This window comes from Marmota monax, unplaced genomic scaffold, assembly GCF_021218885.2.
Source record: "Marmota monax isolate L192 unplaced genomic scaffold, Marmota_monax_Labrador192_F-V1.1 WCK01_AAM20220418_F8-fsc00011, whole genome shotgun sequence".
In the NCBI taxonomy this organism is placed as follows: Eukaryota; Metazoa; Chordata; class Mammalia; order Rodentia; family Sciuridae; genus Marmota; species Marmota monax.
The window spans coordinates 18461217-18473203 of record NW_026693082.1 but is presented as its reverse complement, the minus strand read 5'-3'; the positions used below and the strand labels follow the sequence as shown (position 1 = coordinate 18473203).

At 39.7% G+C, this 11987-nt stretch overlaps 1 protein-coding gene across 6 annotated transcripts in view; it reads right to left on the bottom strand.

The window, feature by feature from the left end:
- Rcbtb2 (RCC1 and BTB domain containing protein 2) overlaps positions 1–11987 on the bottom strand; it is a 46861-nt gene continuing 34874 nt past the window's right edge. For all 6 annotated transcript variants that reach the window (XM_046454009.2, XM_058582573.1, XM_046454008.2 and 3 more), the window contains one exon: positions 1–1277. In XM_046454009.2, coding sequence (XP_046309965.1) covers positions 1137–1277 — 141 coding nt within the window. In that variant the 3' untranslated portion in view covers positions 1–1136. The remainder of the gene's footprint in view (positions 1278–11987) is intronic.

Sequence of the window (11987 nt, the reverse complement as noted above, 5' to 3'; positions counted from 1 at the left end):
TTAGGGATTAAAAATGCATTTATTCTATTATCTGCAAATAAGCACTTTATTATTATCAAATAGTTCAGCATCAGAACAAGATTTACAATTCTAAAAGGGTTTTCTTTACATAACATCATACTGTGAGATATATATTAGAAGAAACGGATACTATGTCCTGTTCCATTTTCTCTTTTGCGATTGGGTAACTTGTTTTGATCTAAAAAGTATAAATTTCTCTCACACTTGTTATGTAAGTATCATTTCAGCTAGTACAATTATACCAGTGCAGTTTAAGAGACCTGTTTTATAGTGACATATGATCAACTGTAAGAAAAACTCATAATCATTTTTACTTACAAAGGCAAATCATCCTTAACACAAACAAAAGCAAAGGACCTTGTTATGCATTTATGTAAGGCAGATGAACCCAGAAATAACATTCATTTTTGAAGGTAATACTTCATATTCAATAATCCCATATGATAAACTCAGACTAAACAAAAATTAAAATTAGCCCTTGGGCCTTTGACAATTTAATTGCTAAGGCCTTTTGTGAATTCTAATTAGTGCTCTAAATTAGCCACTATTTCTCAGAATGATGTACCAGAAGACTATGAACCTCAATAATTACAAGCTGTTTTATATTTATCCTGTGTAACTTCTTTATCCAGTATTCCACAAATAAAGCTGTTCTCAGATCACCTTTAAGATTTATAATCAATTAACTGAGTGCCTATTATATGCAAGGCACTGTTTTGGGTGCTGAAAATGTAGTAGTGACAGCATTCTTTGTCTAGTGAAGTGCGTACTACCAGCCTGCTGAATAATGGAACACTTGGCCAGAGGAGCATATACCAATATCCCAATGAATCAAAGTTGTCCAACTGATTCAAAAGAGGAAATGGTAAATATAAGACATTTGCATTGTTTTCCTTGAGCACAGTTGCATCTGATGAGAGTATTCAATGCTTTCTATGTAAACTTTGGATTTAGGCATATGAAAAAGACTGATTCACATCCTTCTAACAGAATACAAGTATTCAGCCAAAAGTAGCTGATCCTAAATACTGTTAACTGAAGTGAAGCTATTCACCACCGGCTTTTTTGCAGGGGAAATGGAAAGGTTCAAAAACTCTTCTTTTCCGCAGATGGGATCAATTTTTAAAGGCTCCAACTCTGCTGGCTTTGCTAATGAAGTTCTTCAGGAGATCATGGTCCATTTCTGCAAAGCCTGAAGTTTGTGTCACTACAGTCAGATGATTTATGCAAAACCTGAAGCAGAAGTCTTCTAAATCCTAGGAACAACAATAACAAAGGCTTATTAGCAAGTTCATATTTCCCAATACAGTGCAATATGGCAGAAGAATTCCTCAAATAAGAAAAAAAAAAACTGGATAGCCAATAGGAGGAGATATTGATAGAGCGATACCTAAGCAATAGTTACAGAAAGTATGTAACTAACATGAATCCAAGCTTGTAAATATTTAAATAACAGAGTAAAACCTAGCTCCCTCATACCAACTGGTGCAGAGTCTGGCTTTTTCTTCCCAGAGATAAACACCTAAGTGTATGAATTCTCCAGGACCCTTTCTAGTGACAGTACTTGTATCATTCATTCCACCTTTAATATTTGTTAAAAGCACTACACTCCCTTTTTTATGTTCCCTGGGCACTTTAAATATTTCTTACCTACAAAATTTTTAAAAGAAATGGGTGAAGCCATAAAAATTAGTAATGGTGGGAAGTTGCTTCCCTTAAATCATTAACAGGCCACTGTTGTTTTTCCTTTGCAAGACAAAGGATAGGGGATGGGATGGATGGGTTGTGTCATACTACACTTATCTTCAATAATCATAACTGCACAGTAACCCAGTGTGTGTCTGGGCCCTGGATTCAATCTGCAGCACTAAAATAATTCTAACTTTATTATTATTTTTGCAGTGCTCGGGATTAAACCTAGGACCTCGCACATGACAGGCAAACACTTTATCACTAAGCTGCACCCCAGCCCCCAGATGCTTTTCTGATCTGGGGATAAATGAAGCCAGTCTGCTGGGACCTCTAAGAAGCCTCAGACATACCCTGGGCTGCTGCCATCTGACACAACCAAGGGGCTACCTACTGGTGATCAATTTTATATATATATAAAAATATTTTTTGTTAGATGGACACTATACCTTTATTTATTTATTTTTAATGGTGCTGAGGATCGAACCCAGGGCCTCACACATGATAAGCAAGCACTCTCCCATTGAGCCACAACCCCAGCCCAGTGATCAATTTTTAAAGTTTCTTCTCCAATGTTGCTCAAACTAATTTATAAAAACTAAAGTCCTAAATAATTTCCAAGTAATTACATATGCATGTTGCAACTGTGGTCTTTTTTTATTCTTTAGGCACATATAAACTACAGCAAATGCTGAAGACAAAAATGGATCAAAATTAGCAATTAAAGAGAAAATTAGCGATATTGATAGCCATGTCAATGCCTGTAGTACATTTCCCTTTAAGTAAGAAACAAACTATATGAAGATAACTATTATTTCATCCTAAACATAGCTGGGTTGATCACACCAGCAGTGACAGTTCAGTCCGAGGCAACCTCTCAGTGGTAAAGCAGGGAAAATTCACACCCACGCTTGATATCATAACATGTTCCTAATATGTGCTGAATACAAATGTGCTGACTATCCCAATATCCACTTAAAATCATGTCTCTTGCTTAACTTTTAGGAATAACCTTTTTGCTGGCAGCACATGCATGTGAACCAAGACAGAAATGCACTGAAAGCTTTGGCTGAATTCTGCCAAGGAATGGAAGATCCCATACCCACCCCACTCACACGGCAGCATGAACACACGGAGGTAGGCGGCTGGGCAACTGGGAGTCTTAGGAGATCTGGACAACACAGTAAAACTGCTAATTAGTAAAAGAACTAAAGGACCCTAACAAGTTATCACTTGGATCCACCTTTTTTTTACATCCTAGAATGAGAATGTCCCATAATTATTATAAGGACAGGACGTAGAAGGAGTTCTTGCAATCTAAAAATTTAAGAACTGGCATGGGGGCACTGGTTATAAGGGAATTCTATCCATGTAAAACAAATCCCCACCCATAATTATTATTTATTTTTATTTTTATTTATTTATGTATTTATTGTTAAAAGAACTGTAGTTTATTTTAAATGCTATTACTTATTCAGCTTCATCTTTTAAAATAGCTCCCTTAGTTCTGCTGGGCAACTCAGCCACATTTCCCTAGTTCACTCATTCTCCTACATGACTTATACTTTCTCCCATTAAACCCCAATAACATAACTTCCCACTTTTCTAAGGAAACAGCTCTCTAAGAGGATCCACAAACTCTTGCCATCCTGTATTCTGGCCTCCCTGGTAGACATCCATGGCTGAATAGCCAGTGATGGATGGAAGGCTAGTCCCCGGGCTCTTTGACTAAATCCCACTGCCCTACCTACTCAAGGACCCACTCTAGTGGCTGCACCATTAACTTATTCTCTTTGTTTTGTTTTCTTTTGTTTGAGAGGCAGATACCAGGGATTGAACTCAGAGATACTCCACCACTGGGCCACATCCTCAGCCCTATTTTTATTCAGAGACAGGGTCTCACTGAGTTGCTTAGTGCCTTGCTTTTGCTGAGGCTGGCTTTGAACTTGCAATCCTCCTGCCTCAGCCTCCAGAGCCATTGGGATTACAGGTGGGCACTACCACTCCAGGCCCATTAATGTATTCTCTTTGAAAGGATCATTCCCATCATTATACAAACATGCTTCAATTTCTTTCATCCAAACAATTAAAAAATGTCTTACTTGACATGCCTCTCCTGTTTCTCTTTATAACCAATATTACCAGGAAAAGCTGTCTCTATTCCCATCTCCAATTCCTCTGCTTCCATTCTCCACTCAGGCTTTACCCCCCTCATGAATTGAAGCAAGGTGACCAGATTGCCTGTGGCAATCTCACTGCCCAAACCACTAGTCAGCTTCCAGGGCTCACCATGACTACTGTCAGCATCAGACACGGTTGAGGTCTAGGACACCTCTCCTAGTTTGTCTCCTACCAGGCTGCTTTGTCCTTTTTGTCCCCGTGGCTGGTGACACCACATCTTCTTTGACTCTATACTGAGTGCCTGCAACATTATCCTCAAACATGTCTGTCTCATGATATCCTCACAGCTGCAATACATTTCTCTCTGAACTCGAGAGGTTATACAACTTGCCTATTACCCATGTACATCTGGAGGTTTAAGGCATCACATCCTTAACATACTCCAAACCAAACTCCTGTTACTTCCCCTGAAATGCTGCTCCTCCTCATCTTCCCTATCTCAAAATGAGATAGTTGCTCAGGCAAAAATCCCTGGAAGTTATTCGTAAATTTTCTTTTTTTTTCCTTACCAATCCATCAACAAATTATTGCCTCTATCTTCTATATTCACAATTCAACCACTTTCCATCATCTCCACAGTGAGTGACCCAGACCAACCACCCTGCTCACTTCCTAGAGCATATGACCTTCTAATTGACCACCCTCCTGGCCCCCATACATTATGCAAGGTGGGTCAGATTTTTTTTTTTTTAATGCTGGGTGGAAAAAACATCTCAACTTTGAATATTTAGAAATATATATACATATATAATGTGACCTAGAAAAAAAATCAGAAGTTCCTGATTTGAAAGATGCAATGAAAACTGTAATGCTTTCTGGCTAATGAGTCATTTCCTTCCTCATAATTTTTGTATTTTTTACATTTTCTTTAATAAGTATATTATTGTTTACATAAGCAGAAAAAAATAAGTTATAACCTTTTTTCCACTAAATGTCCCTGTTTTTTGACCAAAGGAGAGGATATCCTTATACCAAAAGGAAACTGACTCCAAGAAGTTATGGCCTGTTTCCTAAAGATTTAGTTTAAAATTGGTTTTCTTTCCTTTCTTTATTATCATAACAATACACGGTCACTATAGAAACTTCACAAAAACAAAGAAAGAAGATAAAAACCACAACCCTACCACCCAATGATAACCACAGCCTATAGTCTTTAATTTTTTTCCTACATAGATGATGAATTTCAGTCTTTTTTCTATTCAGCTGTTTAAACTTCTTAAAAAAATAATAATGATAGGATCACAGCTTTTCATTTAATGTTAGATCTTGAATAGTTGCATAATTGCATACTATTAACATTTTATAAATAATCCTCTAATATCCACATTGACTTTTTCTAATTTTCCAAAATAATAAACTGCTGCAGTGACCATCTTTGAAGTTAATTATTTGTTCAAATTTATAATTGCTTCCTTAAGATAAATCCCTATAAGTGGAGAGCCGCCCCCTCCCCCTGTACCGGCAAGGTAGAGGGAACTGTGACCACGCACAGAGCAGGCCCAGCGGCCTGCTGAGGGGCAGAGCCGCCCCCCACCCCCCGCGCCTCCCAGGTAGGTGGAATGGTGACCACCGACAGAAAAGGCCCAGTGGCCCGCGGCGGGACAGAGCTTCCAATCACTCCTGCAAGGTAGGCGGGCCTGCGACCCACCGGCAGAAGAGGAGCAGCGGCCTGCTGAGAGGCAGAGCCGCCCCCTCCCCCTGCACCGGCAAGGTAGAGGGAACTGTGACCACGCACAGAGCAGGCCCAGCGGCCTGCTGAGGGGCAGAGCCGCCCCCCACCCCCCGCGCCTGCCAGGTAGGTGGACCTGTGACCACCGACAGAAAAGGCCCAGTGGCCCGCGGCGGTACAGAGCTTCCAATCACTCCTGCAAGGTAGGCGGGCCTGCGACCCACCGGCAGAAGAGGAGCAGCGGCCTGCTGACAGGCAGAGCCGCCCCCTCCCCCTGCGCCGGCAAGGTAGAGGGAACTGTGACCACCCACAGAACAGGCCCACCGGCCTGCTGAGGGGCAGAGCCGCCCCCGACCCCCCGCGCCTGTCAGGTAGGCGGAACTGTGACCACGGACAGAAAAGGCCCAGTGGCCCGCGGAGTGGCAGAGCTTCCAATCACTCCTGCAAGGTAGGCGGGCCTGCGACCCACTGGCAGAAGAGGAGCAGCGGCCTGCTGAGAGGCAAAGCCGCCCCCTCCCCCCCGCGCCTGCAAGTTAGACGGAACTGTGACCACCATCAGAACAGGCCAGACCTGCAACCGAGAGACAGAACAGGCCCAGTGGCCTGAGGAAGGGTAGAGCCGCCCCCCCCCCCGCGCCTGCAAGGTAGGCGGACCTGGGACCCACTGGCAGTACAGCCCCAGAGGCCTGCAGAGGGGCAGTGCCGCTGCCTGCATCTGCAAAGTAGACAGAACTGTGACCACCGACAGAACAAGCCTAGCGGCCCGCAGAGGGACAGAGCCGCCGCCCGCGCCTGCGAGGGAGACTTTGCAACTATACAAGACCAATATAAATATATAGGGGGAAAATTCAATAGCACAACAGTTTCACCAAGTAGAAAGGAACGCGAACAGTATGAAGAGACAAGGAAAGAAAGGACCACAAGCATTGCAGGTCAACTCAACGTTAGAAGAGGTAATAGCTGCAGCAGATGGAATGTCAGATAAAGAATTCAGGATACACATGCTTCAGATGATCTGGAGTCTCAAGGAAGACATCAGACAGCAAAATCAGACAATGAAAGATCACTTCGACAATGAATTACATAAACAAATCCAAGAAGCAAAAGATCAACTATACAGGGAAATAGAGGTTATAAAAAACAAACAAACAGAAATCCTAGAAATGCAGGAAGCAATAAGCCAACTTAAAAACTCAATTGAGAATACTACCAGCAGAGTAGAACACTTAGAAGACAGAACATCAGACAATGAAGATAAAGTATTTCAACTTGAAAAGAACATAGACAGCTCAGCAAGACTGTTAAGAAACCATGAGCAGAACATCCAAGAAATATGGGATAATATCAAGAGACCAAATTTAAGAGTCATTGGAATACAGGAAGGGACAGAGTTTCAAACCAAAGGAATGAGCAATCTATTCAATGAAATAATATGAGAAAACTTCCCAGACTTGAAGAATGAGACAGAACCCCAAATCCTAGAAGCCTACAGGACGCCGAATGTGCAAAATCATAAGAGACCCACACCTAGACACATTATAATGAAGATGCCCAACATACAGAATAAGGAGAGAATTTTAAAAGCTACAAGAGAAAGGAAGCAGATCACATTTAGCGGTAAGCCAATCAGGATAACAGCTGATCTTTCAACACAGACTCTGAAAGCTAGAAGATCCTGGAATAACATATTTCAAACACTGAAAGAAAATGGGTTCCAACCAAGAATTGTGTTTCCAGCGAAATTAAGCTTCAGGATGGAAGATGAAATTAAAACCTTCCACGATAAACAAAAGTTAAAAGAATTTGCAGCTAGAAAACCATCTCTTCAAAACATCCTTGGCAAAACATTACAGGAAGAGGAAATGGAAAATAACAATGAAAACCAACAGTGGGAGGTAGGACACTAAAGGGGGGAAAATAATCAAAGAGGAAAACAAACCATGTTTAGTAACATAAATAAACAAATATGGCTGGAAGAACAACCCATATCTCAATAATAACCCTAAATGTTAATGGCTTAAACTCACCAATCAAGAGACACAGGCTAGTAGAATGGATCACAAAACAAGACCCAACAATATGCTGCCTACAGGAGACGCATTTGATAGGAAAAGACATACATAGGCTGAAGGTGAAAGGTTGGGAAAAATCATATCACTCATATGGACTTCGGAAACAAGCAGGAGTATCCATACTCATATCAAATAAAATAGATTTCAAGCCAAAGTTAATCAAAAGGGATAAAGAGGGACACTACATACTGCTCAAGGGAACCATACACCAACAAGACATAACAATCATAAATATATATGCCCCAAACAATGGTGCAGCTATGTTCATCAAACAAACTCTTCTCAAGTTCAAGAGTCTAATAGACCACCATACAATAATCATGGGAGACTTCAACACACCTCTATCACCACTGGACAGATCTTCCAAACAAAAGTTGAATAAGGAAACTATAGAACTCAATAACACAATTAATAACCTAGACTTAATTGACATATATAGAATATACCACCCAACATCAAGCAGTTACACTTTTTTCTCAGCAGCACATGGATCCTTCTCAAAAATAGATCATATATTATGTCACAGGGAAACTCTTAGACAATATAAAGGAGTAGAGATAATACCATGCATCCTATCTGATCATAATGGAATGGAACTGAAAATCAACGATAAAAGAAGGAAGGGAAAAGAATACATAACTTGGAGAATGAACAATAGGTTACTGAATGATCAATGGGTTATAGAAGACATCAAGGAAGAAATTAAAAAATTCTTAGAGATTAATGAAAACACAGACACAACATATCGGAATCTATGGGACACATTGAAAGCAGTTCTAAGAGGAAAATTCATTGCTTGGAGTTCATTCCTTAAAAAAAGAAAAATCCAACAAATAAATGATCTCATACTTCATCTCAAAATCCTAGAAAAAGAAGAGCAAAACAACAGCAAAAGAAGTAGAAGGCAAGAAATAATTAAAATCAGAGCTGAAATTAATGAAATCGAAACAAAAGAAACAATTGAAAAAATTGACAAAACTAAAAGTTGGTTCTTTGAAAAAATAAACAAAATCGACAGACCCTTAGCCATGCTAGCGAAGAGAAGAAGAGAGAGAACTCAAATTACTAACATACGGGATGAAAGAGGCAATATCACAACAGACACTTCAGAAATACAGAAGATAATCAAAAATTATTTTGAATCCTTATACTCCAATAAATTAGAAGATAGTGAAGGCATAGATAAATTTCTTAAGTCATATGATCTGCCCAGATTGAGTCAGGAGGATATAGACAACCTAAACAGACCAATATCAATTGAGGAAATAGAAGAAACCATCAAAAGACTACCAACTAAGAAAAGCCCAGGACCGGATGGGTATACAGCAGAGTTTTACAAAACCTTTAAAGAGGAACTAATACCAATACTTTTCAAGCTACTTCGGGAAATAGACAAAGAGGGAGAACTTCCAAATTCATTCTACGAGGCCAACATCACCCTGATACCTAAACCAGACAAAGACACTTCAAAGAAAGAAAACTACAGACCAATATCTCTAATGAACCTAGATGCAAAAATCCTCAATAAAATTCTGGCCACTTGGATACAAAAACTTATCAAAAAAATTGTGCACCATGATCAAGTAGGATTCATCCCTGGGATGCAAGGCTGGTTCAATATACGGAAATCAATAAATGTTATTCACCACATCAATAGACTTAAAAATAAGAATCATATGATCATCTGGATAGATGCGGAAAAAGCATTCGACAAAGTACAGCATCCCTTTATGTTCAAAACTCTAGAAAAACTAGGGATAACAGGAACATACCTCAATATTGTAAAAGCAATCTATGCTAAGCCTCAGGCTAGCATCATTCTGAATGGAGAAAAATTGAAGGCATTCCCTCTAAAATCTGGAACAAGACAGGGATGCCCTCTCTCACCACTTCTGTTCAACATAGTTCTCGAAACACTGGCCAGAGCAATTAGACAGACGAAAGAAATTAAAGGCATCAAAATAGGAAAAGAAGAACTTAAATTATCACTATTTGCAGATGACATGATTCTATACCTAGCAGACCCAAAAGGGTCTACAAAGAAACTATTAGAGCTAATAAATGAATTCAGCAAAGTGGCAGGATATAAAATCAACACGCATAAATCAAAGGCATTCCTGTATATCAGCGACAAATCCTCTGAAATGGAAATGAGGACAACCACTCCATTCACAATATCTTCAAAAAAAATAAAATACTTGGGAATCAACCTAACAAAAGAGGTGAAAGACTTATACAATGAAAACTACAGAACCCTAAAGAGAGAAATAGAAGAAGATCTTAGAAGATGGAAAAATATACCCTGTTCATGGATAGGCAGAACTAACATCATCAAAATGGCGATATTACCAAAAGTTATCTATAGGTTTAATGCAATGCCAATCAAAATCCCAACGGCATTTCTTGTAGAAATAGAGAAAGCAATCATGAAATTCATATGGAAAAACAAAAGACCCAGAATAGCAAAAACAATGCTAAGCAGGAAGTGTGAATCAGGCGGCATAGCGATACCAGACTTCAAACTATACTACAGAGCAATAGTAACAAAAACAGCATGGTACTGGTACCAAAACAGGCGAGTGGACCAATGGTACAGAATAGAGGACACAGAAACCAATCCACAAAACTACAACTACCTTATATTTGATAAAGGGGCTAAAAGCATGCAATGGAGGAAGGATAGCATCTTCAACAAATGGTGCTGGGAAAACTGGAAATCCATATGCAACAAAATGAAACTGAATCCCTTTCTCTCGCCATGCACAAAAGGTAATTCAAAATGGATCAAGGAGCTTGATATCAAATCAGAGACACGCCGTCTGATAGAAGAAAAAGTTGGCTACGATCTACATACTGTGGGGTCGGGCTCCAAATTCCTCAATAGGACACCCATAGCACAAAAGTTAATAACTAGAATCGACAAATGGGACTTACTCAAACTAAAAAGTTTTTTCTCAGCAAAAGATACAATAAGAGAGGTAAATAGAGAGCCTACATCCTGGGAACAAATCTTTACTCCTCACACTTCAGATAGAGCCCTAATATCCAGAGTATACAAAGAACTCAAAAAATTAGACAATAAGAGAACAAACAACCCAATCAACAAATGGGCCAAGGACCTGAACAGACACTTCACAGAGGAGGACATACAATCAATCAACAAGTACATGAAAAAATGCTCACCGTCTCTAGCAGTCAGAGAAATGCAAATCAAAACCACCCTAAGATACCATCTCACTCCAGTTAGATTGGCAGCCATTAGGAAGTCAAACAACAACAAGTGCTGGCGAGGATGTGGGGAAAAGGGTACACTTGTACATTGCTGGTGGGACTGCAAATTGGTGCAGCCAATTTGGAAAGCAGTATGGAGATTTCTTGGAAAGCTGGGAATGGAGCCACCATTTGACCCAGCTATTCCCCTTCTCGGTCTATTCCCTAAAGACCTAAAAAGAGCATGCTACAGAGACACTGCTACATCGATGTTCATAGCAGCACAATTCACAATAGCTAGACTGTGGAACCAACCCAGATGCCCTTCAATGGATGAATGGATAAAAAAAATGTGGCATTTATACACAATGGAGTATTACTCTGCATTAAAAAATGACAAAATCATAGAATTTACAGGGAAATGGATGGCATTAGAGCAGATTATGCTAAGTGAAGCTAGCCAATCCCTAAAAAACAAATGCCAAATGTCTTCTTTGATATAAGGAGAGTAACTAAGAACAGAGTAGGGTCGAAGAGCATGAGAAGAAGATTAACATTAAACAGGGATGAGAGGTGGGAGGGAAAGGGAGAGAGAAGGGAAAAGGCATGGAAATGGAAGGAGACCCTCAGAGTTATACAAAAGTACATACAAGAGGAAGTGAGGGGAAGGGGAAAAATAATATAAGGGGGACAAACGAATGTCAGTAGAGGGAGCAGAGAGAGAAGAGGGGAGGGGAGGGGAGGGGAGGGGAGGGGAGGGGGGATAGTAGAGGATAGGAAAGGCAGCAGAATACAACAGACACTAGTATGGCAATATGTAAATCAATGGATGTGTAACTGATGTGATTCTGCAATCTGTATATGGGGTAAAAATGGGAGCTCATAACCCACTTGAATCAAATTGTGAAATATGATATATCAAGAACTATGTAATGTTTTGAACAGCCAACAATAAAAAATTAAAAAAAAAAATCCCTATAAGTGAATTCCTTAGTATGAGAATTACATCTATGAGGCTTTTAACATATATTATATCTAACTGGCCCCAGAATGACTGTACCAATTCATACTGTCATCATTTTAGGAGAATGCCCATTATTCTAAGCCCTTATTATTTATACAAAAAATATATATATATATATTTT